At 52.6% G+C, this 17,892-nt stretch overlaps 1 protein-coding gene across 1 annotated transcript; it reads left to right on the top strand.

Moving 5' to 3' along the window:
• The first annotated feature begins 214 nt into the window (after nt 1-214).
• On the top strand, nt 215-17,432 carry ALKBH5 (alkB homolog 5, RNA demethylase). The gene is made up of 5 exons (XM_048961567.1): nt 215-597; nt 815-1,598; nt 7,291-7,371; nt 11,326-11,481; nt 13,178-17,432. The coding sequence occupies exons 2-5, from the start codon at nt 895-897 to the stop codon at nt 13,359-13,361; spliced, it is 1,125 nt and encodes a 374-aa protein (XP_048817524.1). The 5' UTR covers nt 215-597; nt 815-894; the 3' UTR covers nt 13,362-17,432.
• The last annotated feature ends 460 nt before the right edge of the window (nt 17,433-17,892 follow it).

The following is a 17,892-nucleotide window of genomic DNA, read 5'->3' as shown; positions in this document are numbered from 1 at the left end:
CGAGGACCCTCCCCCAATCAACCGTCGGCTAGGACTTCCGGCAGCCAATCAGCGCCGAGTCCCGAGGTGGAGGGGCGGGGCCGCGCGTCGCCGCCGCCGTCCGTCGCGACGCGAGGCGAGAGCGGGCGGAGAGGGGGAAGGGGCGGGGCTTCACAGCGAGGGGGCGGGGCAGAGGCGTGCGCGTGCGCAGTGCGAGGGCGGGGCGGGGCGGGCGGCAGTGCCGGCGCGGTGGGCGGCCCCGCGGCGGCGGCTCGGGATGTCGGGCTGCCTGCTGGTGACGTAGCGCCGCTCGCGCCGCGGGAAGGGCTGCGCCAGAGCTCCGGGGCCCTCCGCCGTTTCCTTCCCCGGTCCGGAGCCGGGGCCGGGCCCCGCGTCTCCCCCCGCCATGGGCGCCGGCGCGGTGGCGGCAGCGAGCAGGGCACGGCGCGGAGCCGGGGCCGCCGCCGCTGGGCATGTGCCAGGCTGGGCCGCCGCGTGAGCAGCCCGGGAGCCGTACCTTTGTCCGCCCGCCCGCCCCGCGGCAGCGCGAAGCGTTTTTAAATTTCCTCTCTCTCGCCGTTTCGTCCGTTGCTTCGCCGCCGCTCCCCTGGGCGAGCCGTGAGTTGGGCCCCGGGAGGGGAACGGCCGGGGGAGGGGCGGGACGGGGTGGGTCAAGCACCGGGAGCGGGGCTGTGGGGCGGAGGGGTACGGGGAGCTCGGGGCCGCGGGCTGGGGCCGGCCCGGCGTGGGCTTGGGGAGCGGGCGGGAGGGCGGGTTGGGGGATCCGCTCTACCGGTGTTTGCTCTCACGTTGCCCCCCGGTACTCCCCCGGCAGGGCCATGAGCAGCAGCCCCGCGGCCCGGAGCGGCGGGCGGCCCGGAGAGCGCTGAAGGAGCGGGGTGCAGCGGGCGCACTATGGCCGGCAGCGGCTACACGGACCTGCGGGAGAAGCTGAAGTCCATGATGCCTTACCGGGACGGCTCCAAAGGGCCCCGGGAGCCCCCCGAGCCCCCCTACGAGCGTAAGCGGCGGTACCACGAGGACTCCGGTTCGGATCCCAGCGATTATGAGGAGCAGAGGGAGGAGGAAGAAGCCCGGAAAGTGAAAAGCGGCATTCGTCAGCTTCGCCTCTTCAGCGCCGAGGAGTGTGCCAAGATCGAAGCTCGCATTGACGACGTGGTGTCCAGGGCTGAGAAAGGGCTCTACAAAGAGCACACGGTGGATCGAGCCCCGCTGCGGAACAAGTATTTTTTTGGGGAGGGTTACACCTATGGGTCTCAGCTGCAGAGGAGAGGCCCTGGGCAGGAGCGCCTGTACCCCCGTGGGGAGGTGGATGCCATTCCCGAGTGGGTGCACGACCTGGTGATCAGGAAGCTGGTGGAGCACCGGGTGATCCCCGAGGGCTTTGTGAACAGTGCTGTGATCAACGACTATCAGCCCGGGGGCTGCATTGTCTCCCATGTGGACCCCATCCATATCTTCGAGCGGCCCATCGTCTCCGTGTCGTTCTTCAGCGATTCTGCGCTCTGCTTCGGGTGTAAGTTCCAGTTCAAACCCATCCGGGTGTCGGAGCCCGTGCTGTTCCTGCCGGTGAAGAGAGGAAGCGTCACGGTGCTCAGGTAACTTGCTGTGCTGGCCTCCGTGTGGCTGTGTGCTGAGAGGTGGTTGTGTAATGCTCGTTATGAGACAGGCGGGCACGCACCCCGATGGCAGGTTGGGCTCATCTGCCTTTAGACACGCAGCAGGAGGGGACAGGGTGCCTTGCCGTCACAGTGGATGGTGATGGAAGAGATGGGGGCTGTTTCCTTTTTGCAGAGGTCCAGATCTGAATGTGGTCACTTGTGGGGTTGGGCATTCCTACAGTTCCCGTGAACAGTGGGAATCCGTATCGAGATACAAAATGGATCCCATGCCCGTGAGCTGGCTGAGACAGAGCTCCTGGTTCTATTCTTAGCTTAGCCTTCCTGACATGACCTTAAGTGTAGAGAGGTGGTGTGAGTAGCCTCATCCCAGTCCATGGGTTGAGACAGACAGACCCTCACCTGTGGGACACTGATGGGGGAGGCCTGAGCACAGACCCATGTGGGACCATTCCTTGGAGGCACAGCGTAAACGCAGCACGGCAGCAATGCGTGCAGCTTGCAGGCATGAGAAATGCCTTTACTGGTGTTCCTGCAAGCAGGGGAAGCGCAGTGGAGGTAAAATGACCTGCCCAAGGTCATGGAGTAAGCCAGCAGTACAGCTGGGATTGGCACTGGGGAACGCCTGCTTCCTAATTACTGCTGTCCACCCGTGAGTGCACAGAGCCCCAGGCAGCAGGGGGACATCAGCATGGGCTGCTACAAGTGGCCCCACAGAGCCCAGAAGCCCCTTGGTACCACGGAGGGCAGCTGGAAGCTGGTGCTGGGGCTTCCTGCCTTGCTGAGCACAAATCCCTCTTGTCCTGAAGGTCAGAGTGCTCTCTGCCAGCAGTGGGATGGCCCAAACTGTGCCAACAGTGCTCTGAGCGACCAGCGCTATCTTTTGGGGGGAGGGGGGGCTGGTGAACATCCAGGCCAGTTTTTTTCAGGGCTCCCCACTGGTAACCCAATCCTGCACTCCAGCTTGTAAAGCGATCGCTGCAGGGTTCGGGAAGGAATTTTCCCCACCACGTCCGTACGGCGTCGTGCTGTTGACTGGTGCATCAATAATAAATGCTGGGAGCTCACATCACTTTTATCTGGGAAAAGCGGTGCAAACATTAACTAATCCTTGTCGTACCCCCTGCCTTAGGTAACTTGTGCAGATTATCGAGGGATGAGAGAGCCAGCGGGAGGGCACGGCAGCAGGAAGGGCTCTCCCGAGGCTAAGGACATTTGCTATGGTGCATGAGGCTGGGGCAGGGAGCGTGCTGGAGAAGGGCAGAGGTCAGCGCTGGGAGGGAGCCATGGGGAAGTGTCCTTTTACTGCAAGAGCACTGCGTGCTCAGCAGCCCCTGGTCTGGCATGTGTGTGAGACATGAGGAGAACTTTCTGCCTTCGTTTTCCTGCCTGCAATGTGAACCCTGCGATGCCTTCCCATGGAGAAGGTACTGTTTTCACCAGGAAACCACTGGTGGCCCTTGCTGTGAAGTAGGGTTGGGATTCCTGCAGCACTCTCTAGGATGAGGAGCAGTGTTTGCTCCAGGACAGGAGAATCGTGTTTTCTCATCCTTTATACCACTCCTCCAGAACTGCTGGGAAGAGAGGGCAGCTATGGATTCCCAGAATGGGAGTGAGTTCCCTGCCAGGCCCTGTGTATGTGTGTCACATGCAGGGTTCGTGGTCTGGGTGCTGCAATCTGTTCGTTGGAATGGCTGAAGCAGTCGTACTGAGCAAGTCAAGGTATTTTTAATGCTAGAATAGGAAAGTTGGTGTCTGGGCAGCCCAGTGCTGGCTTTGCTAGCTTCATCCAGCAGTTAGATGTTCTCGCTTTCCAGCAAATAATAGACTGTAAAATGGAGATTGTTTCGATTTCAGTGCAGCAGTTAGCAGCTACTTAGCACTCACTTAAGAGTGATTCTGCCAGTGATTCTTCTGTGATGATACTGTCCCGGCCAGATAGGAGCTGGTGGACCGGCAAACCTCCATCCTGAGGTCTGAGAGCAGGAAGGAGATGTACAGCACGGCAGGAGGACCGCAGGGGTGCAGGGGTGTACCTCTGGATCCAGCTCTCAGTCACATTTAAGCCAACTCTCCAAACTTGGCTTTTTCTCCTCCCAGTAAACAGTTGCTGAAGGCAGTTGCCCTGGAGATAGGGAAACGGCGCAGATAGAAACAGAGTGCTTGAAATGTCTGCTTCCAGCACTGCTGGGTCAGGGGCTGCTCCGTTTGTTTGTGGCCATGTGGATTTCCTGGGGATCTAAAGAGAGCTCCCGCGTTTCTCTTTGCCCCCACATCTCCAGCCATCTCTCCCCAGGTCATGCATGTCCTCCTCTCGGCAACATGTGCAAAATCCTCTGCAAAACCGGCATGAAGGGTTTCCCCATTTCCTGCCCCTGACCCGATGCTCTCTGTCTCTCCCTGGGGGTAGGTTCAGGTTTGTTTCAGTAAGGCTTTGCCTGGCTGGTAACGTGCCTCGTGGCACTGCGCATGCAGCACGTTGCTAGTTAAACTTTACAGTCAACTGAAGCATTTGTCTAACAACACTGTGCTGTTTGCAAATACTGAACCTCCTTCAGGCTGTGAAGTATTCTCTGACGGCGTGTTAGGTTTTAAAAGTGTCCTCTTCGAAGAGTTTTGGAGGTGGAACAGGGATTCTGGTGGCTGTGCTGCATACCTGAGGACAAAGGCTGAGCCACCGCAGCCACCACCGCTCTGCCATCGAGGTATTTTTTTCCCTGTTTGCATTCATAGCGCTGATTTGCCCTGGTATGTTCCAGGAGAGGACCCCCCCAGGCCCTCTCTGCCATGGATGCAGGGTTTGTCCCTTTGCTGCCGTCCTCTAGGCCGGGAGGAAATGGCAGCGGCGTGTTGCAGTGCTGCGGGGCTCAAGCAGCCCGAGTCAGGCTGCAGTGCGCCTCAGCCATCGGCTTGCTGAGGGTGGTTGCTCACTGGACCATGTTTATGAGGAGGTTTTTTTTTTTTTTCCTGTTTAAAGGAAAAGCCAACAAAATAATTCAATAAGCATCAATCAATAGAAGCAGTGTGGAGGAGATGGAGGAATTTGCACATCCGCCTGGGGAACCATGTGCTTTTGGAGGAGAGAAAGGGAGCTGGGTGGGTTTGTGGAGGCTCTGGGATGGGCAGCTCCAGCCAGGCTGTGCACTGCAGCACGCAGGAGATCGCGACACCTGGAGAGCTGTTGTTGGATTTTCACGTAGTGCATCTGAGCACTGTGGTTGGAAGCGCAAAGCTGCGGTTAGCCAGAGGAGTAAATTGCTAATGGTAACGTTTCCACAGCTCTGAGCTTGTGCACAGACAGGCTTTGCTTCTGAAGGTGGCAATGCTCTGTGCACAGAGCGGGGCTGCTCCCTGCTGCACACAGCAGCGCTGGGAGCGTCGTGATGTTTGTCTCTCTTGTTGTCTAGAGGCATGCCTGATGGCAGTGCTGCTCGGAGCCTCTGGGGGATGAACCTGCTTTCTTCCCAGCTGGAGGAACCTCTGCACAACTGCCTGGATTAGACATCTTTCCAGAAAAGTCTGAGCCCTCAGCAAAGGCCCTTGGTGCCTCAGCTTTGCTCAGAGCAAGCCCTGCGTGTGCTGGTGGTGACGAGGCAGAGATCTGTTCCAGCCCTGCTCCAGCTGGTTGATGCCGCATCGGTGCTTTGTGGCAGCAGCTTTTTCAAACCACAGGTGAAGCCTGAGCACAGTAACTGCTCCGGCCTGGCCGTATCCAGCCCCTGGAAGTATTTCTCTAGGGATTGTGCAGAGCTTCAGGGCTTGCTTTCTGCTGATATTTATGCAAAAAATCTCTGCTTCTATCTCCATATGAATCAGTAATGTTGTGGCTTTGTGTTAACTCTTCTGGACTGAAAAAGAGATGTGGGGAGGAGCTGTGAGTACGTAAGATCCAAGAGATTACTTGGGGTCAGGGTGTCAGTTGGGCCTGTGGGTGGCATCTGCACTTCTCATTCATCTGAAAGGTGCTCTGGGCTGCACACGTCATGCTCAGATGTTCCCATAAGTGTTCTTGTGGGCAGTAACTTAGGACTTTCTTTCCTGGATCATTCCTTCTCCTATGCTTTGGTTTTGTCTCCAGGCAAGAGCAGAAATCCCCGGGCACGTCCTTGATATCCTTATGGGGGTTTTGTTTTAGCGTGTGTTTCCCTTCACTTCATGCTCGGGATGTGGCGAGGCCAGGATAGGCTGAGAGGGTTCTGCTGGCACTAGCAGGGCAACCGTGACCCAACCAAATAACCTCTTTCTGTTTCATTGCTCAGTGCTTGTGCAAACCCCTCTGTGACAGGGCTGTGCAGAGGCTGCCCCCATGCTTGGCAAGGGGCAGGCTGAGTTCCCGCCACCAGTATGGCACTGGGGCTGACTGACTGTCCCCCTTAGGGTCTGGAGCAATAGAACTAGAGCTTTGGGACCATAAGCTCTTCTTAACACTGCTTTGGGAGCGAGCTGAGAGCCAGTTCCTGTATGGGGATAGCTACGGGAGGCTGAGCTGATGTCTTGCACAGGTCTCGAAGCAGCCATCCTCCTGATGTTTGCTGAGGACGTGCTGAGCTGAATATTAACATGGATGATATTAATGGATTCGCTGGAGCTTGACGCAGAAGTTCCTGGAATGTAATAGAGCATTATTAGAAGCCCCTCTGCATTGCACTGTGTTGCTCTGCAGCCCCCTTGGAGGGGCAGGGGATGGCCAGCAGCCCCTCTTCTGCTGGATCTGTCTTAGGTCTGAGCTGGCTTCTCAAAGCAGCAAATCTCTCTGTGAGCAAGAGGTGAGCGTTTGTAGATGAGTGGGTGAATTACCTAACCAGATAAAGGGAACCTGCTCCTATCCCAGAGTGTGTGTGTGTGTGTGTGTGTGTGTGTCTCTAGCTGCAAACCCACATGAAACGGCTTCCAACCTTCATGTGAGGCTGGGAGCACAGCACTGCCCTTGGGAAGCACAGATTTCTTGGAGACGCAGCGGTTCCTGCGTTGGGTTCACCCAGGGCACGTTGTGCTGGCGTTCAGCACTCCTTCACCCCGAGGCCTTCCTGTCCTCGTCGGCCATTTCAGGAGGCGTTTCACTTCTCCTTCCCCATGCCGGACTGGAGGAAGCTGCTGTGCACAGCAGCAGGCAGAGGGCAGCCCGCCCCTCATTAGCACCTGTAATGATGGTGAGGAGGGTGAGTGTCAAAGACCCCTTCAAAGATGCTTGGTCAGCAGCTGCTTTTCAGTGTCTTTGGTTATACCCCGTGTCGGGGCGCACTGTGCATCTTGGTGATGATGGATGGCTTTTTCTCAGTGAGATGCTTGAGAGCAATGCGGTGATTTTTTTTATTCTCTTGCACGCCAATCTCTTGATGAAGCTTTCGTAAATGAATTGGCTGAATTTACACTCCATAAACTCATTTTCAACATGACTTATTTCATGATGTTGTGGCAGGTGGCAATTTCCTCTGGTGTATGCTAAAAAAAAAAAAACATTAAATCAACAATAAAAAAAAAAAGGCCTGACTTACCGCGCTCGTTCTGTAAACCCAGCTCCTGTGTGCCTGGGGAATGGTGTGGTGTTTGGAGGAGGAATTTGTGGGGGAAGTTGGGAAATGGCTGGCCAGAGCGCGCTGCTGAGCCTGGCAACCGCTTTACCCTCCTGCCTGTCATCTTTCTCACCACGGCTCTTTGTTTTTGTTGTCAGTGGATACGCAGCCGATGAAATTACACACTGTATTCGACCACAGGACATCAAGGAGAGAAGAGCTGTCATCATTCTTCGAAAGTAAGTGTTGAAGCCTTCAGGACAGTAAGGCACCCTTGGATGCGGTGGTGTTGTTTTTACGGTGCTTTGCAAGGAATGCTTTAAAAAGATGCCTTGCTTGTTGATGTGCTGAGCTGACCTTAAATCTTTGCTAGATCTCCCTCTGATGCTCATTTGTGTCTTGCCATACCCATCGCTTGGTCAGTGGAAATAGATGGAACTTGTTACTGCAGAGGTAATCGCTTCTTGGCTCTCTGCAGCACTGCTTCGTTGTTGTACCTGAGTTTGCCAGTGCTGTTGGTGTCCAAGCACCTGGCTTTCATTGCCTGCCTAACCCCAAGCAGCTGGGGTTTCAGACTCTTGCTTTGGGCTGCATGTTCAGGTGTCTGATCGTATGATACCAACATAGCTGAGTCACCTGGACAGTCCTTTGAAGCTGGTGCTTATGATAAAGAATCTTCTATAAAGCAGACTGCTTTCTTCGGAGCATGCTTTTCATTTCCTGGAAGGGAGAGGAAGGTGCTGGCTTTGAAAGGAAATGAATGCAGCAAATTGAGCAGTCAGCTTCCAGAGCTCATCCTTTGAGGGTGGTGCTGGGAAGCCAAGCTCTGTGAGTTGCATCTCATGCTCCCTGCTTTAGAAGATGTGTTGTCTTGGTCAGCTGATGGCACTTCATCAGTTGATTTGATGTAAACCCAGAGAAAACCATGAGCATGGTGGCAGGGCAGCAGCTGTGGCTCAGGCTGGCATGAGGCTAGCAGGAAAGCGGTCTAGATTCAGAGTTGTGGAACCTGTGGGCAGCCTAGCTGGTTCCAAAACAAGTCTGGTGACGTTGTGAAGATAAGGCACAAAGCCAGCAGAGTGGAGTTGGACATCTGGATAGAGTGACCCATGAAATGAAGGCAAATGAAGCAGCCCTGCGGCATTAGCAGAGCAAAATCAGAACAGACGTAGGGAGGCAGGACGAGATGTGGCAGGTGAGAGAATAGGAAAGATGGATTGGAACCAAGCCCTCTGGTTGCTGGTTATTGACATGAAGGGGGTAAGGTGAGATGGCTAACAGCAAAAAGCCTGTTATATTCAACTTGTTGGTTTCTACAGCTGGTGAGAAGCAGTGAGTGCTAATGAGCCCCAGTGAAAGGCATCTCCAGATCCCATGGCAAGAAAGACCTGAATTTAGGTGCTCTGGGACAGAGAAGCTGCCTGTCCTAAACTGTGGAGCAGTTCCTTGGAAAAGACCTATATAATATATATAATATATATATATAATGTACCTGTTTAAAGCAGCTCTACTTCTTGCCTTCATCAGCCTCTATAAGCTAAGGGTGTGTTTCATTCTAGCCTGGCTGCCCTCAAAGTGTGACTGGGCAAGCATGTAGCTAGCCAAGGCATCCTGCTGCCTGGCTGAGCTGGGCAGTGCTGCTGAACAGATGAGGCCCGTTAGCACCCAGCAGAGCCATGCTGGCTGCGTTGGCTCAGCCATCCTTCTGCAGCAGTGCGCCCTTCTGGCTTCCCTGGAGGAGCCTGAATTGCTTAGTGTCAGAGCACGTGTGTCTCTGTCCAGTCATGCACAGAAGCCATGGGCTGGATGGACTGGATTTCTCTCTGAGAAAAGTGGGAACTCTCCAGTCATTATTTCTGTCTAATCTCCATAGAGCTTAGCAGTCCTGGGGGACGCGTGGCCGTCGCCTGTTTGCCAAGGGGAGCACTCTGACTGTTGCCAAATAGAGCTCCTTCATTGTCGCTTATCCCTTGTGACGGGGACTGTCTCCTCGGCTGGCCCTGGGCGCAGGCAGGCACGCACAGCAGGGCTGCAGTGACCTTTGTCTGCGCCTGCATCCCTGGAGCATCTCTACTGCCATTCCCCAGTCCCAGATCATGCGACTGGTGCAGTCTGAATTAGCAAGTTATGCAACCGGGAAAACAGCCGCTTCCGCGAGCAGCCTGCGTGCACACGAGGCTGGGGAGCAGCCTGTGACCTCGTAAAACTCATCTTTCATGGTGAGAATGAGCCCGGAGCTTTCCAGAAGAATCAGGCACCCTGCGGTTGTGTCACAGCAGTGTAAACTTTGCTGCTTGCAGGAGCTGTGAATAAGCTGGCAAAGGCTGCTGGGCCCCAGACTCTGGAGTCTGGATCTGTTGCCTTTGCTCTGGGCACGTGGTTCTGGAGGCTGTTCTGACGCTGCCAGCAAAAACTGAGCTGGAGAAGTGGCTGGGTTTTCCAGGATGCTTGAGAGCAGCGTGGTTACCAAGTAAGTCGGCAGCACTTCAGAGCTGCTGCGTGATGGTATTTGCAGTGCACCCTGCGTGTCGGAGCGCAGGGCTGCAGGGAGCCAGCAGAGTTTGGAAGCTTTGAGCGAGGGGGAAGGAATGATGTGCTGGATTTCAAGAGATGCTCAGAGAGGTCGTGTGGGAGGTGGGGGGTAAAAATGAGACCTGTTCAGGTGGGTCTTGAAAGTTGTTTTAGAGGTCTCACACAGCCACATATAAGCAATTCTTCGTAGGCCATCACACAGGGGAGTTATTTTATTTAATTTGAACTTTGGTAGGTAATTTACTTTCATTTTTAGCATGGCTCTTGCTTCTCTCCACTCCTGCAGCACAAATCTGTATTGCTGTGTGGAGACGGAGCATGGCTGACATCCTCTTGCCTTTGCAGTATATTTGCTGTGATTTCTTTATTTTTAATTGCAATCATGTAGTTGTCATATTTAAGAGGTAATTGAACAACCTGACTTCTCTAGGGCAGGATCAGCAATGCCTTTACTGTCCTAGCTGGATCCCGTCCTGGAGCTGAGAACAGCTCAGGCTGATGGCTTTGCAGCCTAGCCAGCTGCCGGTGGAAGTTTTCCTCATTTCTGGCATGCCCACCTTCATTTTGCCATCCTGGCATCGCCCTGGTTAACTGGAGTCTCTTCCTGGAAGCACAGAGGAAGCTTGGCAGTTGAACTTGCTTCATAACAGCAGTTTAGGTTAGAATTATCTTGCTTCAAAAGCTGAAGTTAAGCACTGAGGGACAAGTAGTGATTCTTCCCTTTCTTTTACCCAGACCCCTCTGGTATTCAGCCCTGATCCTGCGGAAGCAGGCAGGCTGCAGGAACAGCATCAGGATGCCCTTTTTCTTTCCAGGAAGTGGGCACCAGCACCACCTTTTACTGTGTTTTGCTCATTCTTAGGCTTCAATTTGTGTTTTGAAATAGACTTTAGAAGTTTTTGCAAATTGAACCTGGTAATTACGTTGTGCTGGGAGGCGGTGGTGGCACCATGTGAAGGCACTGCTCTGTCAAGCTTCCATCTGTGCTGCACGGCCATTGCTCAGCCTCTTGCCTCTCTCCATACATGCATAGAAGCTGCTGGCTGCAGCCATGCTTGGGCCAGGAGCAGTGGCAGCTTTATTCCAGCATGAGCTGCTGTGCTGCTGGGGGGGCTGTGGTGTAGCTGCTGGTTACTAAACTTTGACTCCTGCCTTAAACCTCTTAGTCCAGCTGAGAAATGCCTGACCCCATGAGATCCCAGAGATAGTAAGGAGTTTCCAGATAGAAGCAGTTATTATCAGTGTTGGTGTTGATGGATCTCACAGTGCATCTCCCAGGTGGCTTAACCGGAGTTGCAAGTTATTGAAGAGTCACTGTGATTTCATAGGATGTTGCAGGTGCTTGAACACCTCTGCTCAATATCCTATCCCTGTGATTGCAGTGAGCCCAGCACCTTTCCTGTGCATGGTGGCCATGCTGACCCCTAAGCCTTCCTGTCTTTAGAAAGCAGTAAAGGTTAAAAGCTGTAGCTTCAAGTAGGAAGAAGCTGCAGCTTGTTCTTCTGTTGGATGTAACAGACCTGACCCTCTTTCAGAGCTGTGTGCCTGGGATTGAGGGTTCTACTTCAGTGCATCTAGGACAAATACCTATTGCAGCCTGCTAGCAATTCAGTTGAAATACTTTGCAAATTCACTTCTTTTTTTTTTTTTAATATTTGCAGAACAAGACTAGATGCCCCTCGATTGGAAACAAAATCGCTGAGTAGCTCTGTGTTGCCACCAGGTTACACCTCTGACCGCCTGTCAGGAAGCAACAGGGACCAGATCTTGAAACCAAAGCGGTCCCATCGCAAAGCAGATCCCGATGCTGCTCACAGGTGAGTTGATCTTGGCCAGGGGGCAGTTTTGGGTGTTATCTCTGGGTCACCAAACATCTGAGGTTCCTGGTCTCTGGCAAGAGAGCTTGCACAGCGTGCTTACAGCATCCTTTGTACCACTTTGCCAGGAGCTGGGAAGCACCTCCCAGGTGTGTTCTGTGTATGGATCTGTTATCAGTGAGGTTCTTTATACGTTCCTCCTAGGCTTGTGGAGACTAAGCTCTGGCTGTAAGCAGCTTACATTGTTTATCTTGTGAATGGCATAATGAAGAAGCAATAGATTTGGCTGCCTCTTGATAATGCAGTCATTCAGAACAATGGTTTCCCTGCAGCTAATTATTTTTGACCTCTATTGCCAAGCAACCTGTGCAGGTGTGTTGAAGTATATTATGAAAGCAGTCTTTGAGGTTTTGTAAACTGGGAAGGGTGAAGGTCTCCTTGGGAAGCTCCATAGATCTACTTTGCTTCCAGAGCTGTGTGTGTGTGTGTGTGTGTGTGTGTGTGTAAGGCTGACCTACAAGAGAGCTCCTTGCTGAAGCTCCAGACAGCTTGAGCTCTGTGGCAAGGCTTCCCTTAAACACCACCTTGCTTTGTGTGAATGTAGTGATAGCCAGTCTGCCAGCTGTCATGCCATGTTCCTGGTGTTCTCTAATTCCAAAGCTCCCCAAGGATTGAGGTGGCATTCTCTGCACATCATGTGAAACCAAAAGGCTGGCGTGGTCATGGAGCTCAGCTGTTGTGAAGTTCCAGCCCGTGTTTCAACCTGTCCTGGTGAAGGAGAAGGGTGGGGATGGTTTGTTTATGAGCAGTGTTCATTCATCAGAACTCGGGATGACTGGGCACACAGATCGCAAAGAGGAGCAAGGCTGCAAATAAAATCTTACCTCTGAGCTCCTGCGTGTGATTCAGGGAGTGGTCATGCAGGGCAAAGTCTGCAGATCCATGAGAGCTGATGTGAAGGCAGAGATGCACCTTACTGGGGTGTGAGCTCAGGGTAATGCCCTGCAGTGGGTGGTATCTGAAGACTCTGAAAGGTCCAAAGGACTCAGCATAGTGCCAGTAAATAGTGCAGATAGCACATCTGTCAGAGGAGCTCAGTAGTTGGCACCTGGGATAAATGTGGGTGCTCTGTGCAGCTATGAATCCTGCCAGCATGGTCATACCATAAACTGAAATGAGTACAGGGGAGAACAGAGGCAGCTTTACATAAATACTAATTGCACTGTGATAACGTTTGAGAGAACTAGGATGAGGACAAAAGAGCTCAGAGTTGTGGTTTAATCCTGCACTGCAAATATCCTAGCAGCTTAGCACAGAGCTGAGCTCGTTTTTGAGCTCCTCCGTAGGAGGCAGACCCCTCTGCCAAAGGAATGTTTATTGGTACCACAAGCTGCACTTCAGGAGGGCTGATCAGGCTGCTTGGAGATCTCCCCAGTGGAGCTAAAGACCAGAGCTCACTATGTGAAGGCTGAGGACTCACACTTGTTCAAGGAAAGCTCTGCTTTTTTGTGGGACGTGCAGCTCAGCGCTGTGCTCTGCTCTGTTGAGAGCCGTGGGCTTAGCACTGGGAGAGCAGTGTGGAAAAAGTCACTCATGGTGCTCAACATATGCAAAAATCCAGATGGTATCCGCACAAGGAGTGCTTGAATCCTGTTGTGGATGCGTTCTCACTCCCTCTTTCTCTCTTTCTCCGTAGGCCACGGATTCTAGAAATGGATAAAGAGGAGAACAGGCGCTCAGTTCTCTTACCAAAACATAGGAGACGGAGCAACTTCAGCTCTGAGAACTATTGGCGAAGGTCTTACGAGTACACGGAGGACTGTGACGAGGAGGAGGAGGATGGCAGCCCGGCTAGGAAAGTTAAAATGAGGCGACACTGAGGAATGCACTTTCCAGGCTTGTGAAGCTGATGAGATTGGCCTCTAGTCTGTGAAAACTTTCTCCTCCCTCTGGCTATTTTCCATTTAGCTTCAGTTTTGGTTTTTTCCTTTCAGGCTGAAGAGTAAACAGGAAGGATCTAGCGATTTGTTTTTATGAATGGAGGAATGCTGAGACGTGTGTAAGGATGGAACATGTCCAGTTACACGTGGTGTCCTGAGTTCTGGGTCTAATGGGCATCTCTACCATAGGAAGCAGATAACGTTATGCCAGGCTGTCTGTTGGGATTTCTTTGAAAACACCAAAAAGTTTAACTGTTTCATTGCGCAAGATTCAAGAATTGTATTTTGTTTTGTTGGTTTCTTTTTTCTTTTGCTTTAACTTTCTTCTTTTCCAAGTGTTCTAAATATGATGTTGTTAGACCCCAGGAGCTGAAATTCTCTGCGGTGGCCTCGTATTTCTTGCTTCACCAAAGGGCTCCTTGGTCTGCTTATACCTACTTGTTGTTGGGTTGTGTTTTAAGGGTGTGCCCTGCAGTAACTGGAAGTTTGAAGCTTTGCAGACTCCTTTTGCTGCATTGATTACAAAGGATTTAGGACATTTGTGTTGCACTTTAGTACCAGTTTTAAATGCCATAGATTTCCTTTCCAGTCCGTTTTCCCTAACCGGCTTGGGCTCACAGCTTTGTGTCCCTGTGCTGCCCTCTCCAAGAAGAATGTACTTAAGCTCTGGTTTCTCAGTGCTGTTCTGACCAGTGATCTGTTTTGGCTGGGGATGGAGCTGCGGCTGGCTTCACTGGTGTTGGTCCAATGCTGACCTGAGGTCTGTATTGGAGCCTGGGAGCTGCAGAGCAAGGGACTGCATTGAGTACGTGCTGCTTTCCAGAGCTAGAGACAGCAAAGAGGAGTGGGAGGGAGGCTGTGCTAGGGGGAACGCTTGCCTTGGGACCCCCTGAGAAGATTTGGGATGCTGCTGGGTACGGAGGAGCTCTGTTTTGGCCCACAGGATGTTCGTCAGCTACCACTGCAGCCGTTGTCTGATGCCTTCTTGTTTCTGTGCGTGTTCTGGGGTGAGGACTCTGCTTGCCCCAGGAAGTGATGAGAGGCGTGAGATGTCTCACCCTGTGGAGGTAACGTTAGAAGTCTGCCTTCTTCCTCGTCTTTTCTCACCAGTTTGTGTTTTCTCTGCCTGAAATCTGTGTTTTGCAGGTTTGGGGCCCGACACCATATTTAGAACCCTACTTTTAAGAGTCTTTCTCCAGTTGATTCTTTGAACCCGAGTGTTGGCAGTTGTAAGGAGTAGTCTTATTTTTAAATTTTTACTGCTTTGTTCTTCCTCCAATTGTAGTTTTTCTTAGTGTTGTGTCCCCCACTCTTCATGATCTGCACGCTTGGCAATAAAAAGATGTAATATATTTTGAAACCCGTTTGCTGCTGTCTTGAGGAGCTACCGGTCAAAAAACGGGCACTGTTCCTTAGTGATGACATCTGGGTCTCATTGTCTTTTTCCTTCCCTGCTGACTTCTGCAGCTCCCGCCACTCATCTGTCCTTGGGCTCGCTGCTGAAGCTGGATCCAGCAGTTACACTAGTGCAAAGGGAATTGCTGTCACCCTCAGCACGGCACTGAGCTGCAGGAGGTTTTGTAGGTGAGGCTCCTACTGCCTGTCTTTGATTCTCTTCATCTGATTGCTTTCCTGGTGAGAGCTCTCATCGGCTCGCTGTGCAGCTTTGAGAGCAGCCTCATGGCCAGCGTTCGAAGGCACTTACCTGTCTTGTCAGAGAGATCTGGAAGTTCATGCATCTGGGACTTCTGAAAGGCCATTATCAGTCCACACTCAGCATTTGAGGCAGCATTCCTCCCATTCCTAGCTTGTGGCAGAGAATCCAGGCCATCTCTTGGCTACAAACCCCGTTTTGGAAAGCTTGGCGTTCCCCAACAGCAAAACAGCATGCAGGGAGCAGCAGTCTCTTCTCCTCCTTATGGCTGGTGTCTGCAAACATCTCTGGCAAGCTAGAAACCTGCTAGTGGGATGCCTGGGGTGGCTGTTCCTAATTCTGGTTTTGCTCTGGACATGCCCCATTCCTTCCAAGGGCATTAGGCTGTGCTGCTTTGTGCTGCTGGCAGTAGCAGTGCAGAGCCACCTGTTCTCCCTTGCTGGAGGTCTCTGCTCTGCACAGCCTGCTCTCCCCCTCTCCCAATTTTATGCCTACCTCTGCAATATGGATACTATACTCCAGTGTCTCAACTCACAGTGAAGGCAACCTGCCTTCCTGGGGCCACTCCCTGAAGCAGCAGGAGCACTGTGACTCCCATGGGACAAGATAATTTCCACTAAAGGCTGAACAAAGCACCCTGAGGTCTTACCTCCTCGCCTGGTACCGTCACCTCATCCCAGTCCTCGTGCAGTCTGTACGTGTGCAGGCATCCTGCTTGTCCCGTTGGGTTTTGTATTCCTGCATGCCTCCTCTGGGAGCTCTGCCCTCCTTTTCCTCATCCCAGGTCTGTGCTGTGGGTCTGAGCTGGCAGCCATCGCTGGAGCTGCTCTCCTGCCGCCCTCTGCTTCGTTTTGCTTTTAGTTTTCGAGCTGACTGCTTGGGCCTTGACACCTTGGCAAGAGTGGGACACAACCGATCTGACCCATAGGATCTCTTGGGCAAGAGTCCCCAGCGTGCAGGCAGGCCATCTCCCCCACTTGTACAGACATTTTGTATACACACGGATGTATATGTGTAGATACATGGTTTTTTAACTCTTTTGCACTGAACAACATTGGGGTGAAACCTTGATTCGAAACAAGACAACACCTTTTTCACATGGATCCAGATGTCTAGATCCCTTACTGTGACCTGTTTGGTAAAACCGTGGCTCAAAACACTGCTGATGGTTGTACCTGTTCTCTGTCGTCGCTGTGTGAAGGCTTCAGTCAGACCAACAGTGTGAGTCTGGTGTGAAGATGGGCTCATGTGCAGGCCTGACCAGGTCGGCTTCTTTGTCTCCAGTAGTTCAGTCCTAACTCCTCTCCATCCACCTGCAGCGTGCTGTGTAACCTGCTCACCCATCCTGGAGCATGAGGCTGTGTAGGATGTGATGACCCCACGAGCACTCAGACCCACAGCCCAGACCATGAGAACTGTCTTTCCTAAGGAAGGGGGAGGTAGATGGAAGTTGTCCCTGCTTTTCTGCCAAGGGAGGAATTTGGGTTTGCTGCCCTTACCTGCATGTTGAGAAGATTCGCCGATCCAACCAAGGCTCTTGTGATGGTTGTGTAGGCTCCACTCGTCCTCTGGAAGAAAACCCAGGGCTGTCTGCCAGCAGTGAGAGGTGAGCTGGCCCAGGGAGGGGCTGTCAGCCCTGCGAGCAGCTCCCAGCCTGGTGGAGGCTGCCAGCTGTGATTTCCACCTCCCTGCAGCATGCAGGGAAGCCTCAGTTTCCACATTTAGCCCTGAGCTCAGGGCTGAGACACCATCAGCCACTCATGCTGGTTTCAGAGATGTCCCAACCCAAACCCGTGGTTGGGAATGGACTGGAGGGGGGGCTCAGAACATGGCCATGGGGTCTGGCTCCCCATCCAGTGGCAAGTTGTCTTTTGTCTGCCAATTGCCCTCCTTTTCCTGGCGAGGAGGAGAAATGCTGAGCCGAGAACCACATCTCTGCTCCTTCCTGCCCCCCCTGCCCACACTTAGAAGTTCTGGCTGACTTTAATTTTGTTTTATAAGATTCTAATTTTTTTTGTTACAAATAATAATAATAAAAAAAAAAAAAGAATAAAAAATAAAAAAGAAAGTGGCAATATTTTTTTCTGTAAGCTTTTCCTAGGAAAAAGCGTGGTTTGTAACAAAGTTGTACAGTTCTGAAGTTTGAGATACGAGAAGTACTGTGTGAAACGCTGTAAATGGGGCAGAGATTATTTTATGTACAGTCTGACGCAGGGGTATACTTTTAATTCTGGTTGATTCTTAGGAAGAATTTGGTTCTTCACTGTCAGGGTTTGGAATTTCATGGTTTCATTATTATTATTATTATTTTTTCTTGTATAGATTGCTGCATTAATTGAATAAAAGCAGAAAGCATCGCTGTGCCTGCCTGTGTGGTGGGGCTGGGATTGCTGTGGGAGAGGGGAGCTCTGGGAGGATGCGTGTGCTGCCCTGGAAACCAAGACGGGGTTGCAGTGGGTGCTCCCTGCCTGGTTCTCTTCCTTGGTTCCCCATGGGGTGGGTGCTGACGATGTCCCTGTTGTCCCACCGCGCCCTAGTCCGGAGGAAATGGGTCAACCCAAGGGGTCTGCACCCTGTGCTTCAGCCTCATCGGGGCCCCTTGCAGGCTGTGCCTCCTGCAGGAGGGCTGGGTGCTGCCTGGCGTGGTGTCCTTCCTCCTCTTCTTCCTCATTCTCCACAGGTTTCTCCCAAAGGAGAGCAGTTGGGTGCTGCTGCCCGGGCTGCGATGGGCTCACTGTGGCTGGAGGTGTTCGAGAACCATTGAGGCACTGAGGGATGTGGTTCGGTGGCACAGTGTGGGCGGTTCGGGGTTGGACT

The sequence above is a fragment of the Lagopus muta genome, chromosome 15 (assembly GCF_023343835.1).
Source record: "Lagopus muta isolate bLagMut1 chromosome 15, bLagMut1 primary, whole genome shotgun sequence".
In the NCBI taxonomy this organism is placed as follows: Eukaryota; Metazoa; Chordata; class Aves; order Galliformes; family Phasianidae; genus Lagopus; species Lagopus muta.
Note: the sequence above shows the minus strand (reverse complement) of the source record. Positions and strands in the feature narration are given on the sequence as shown.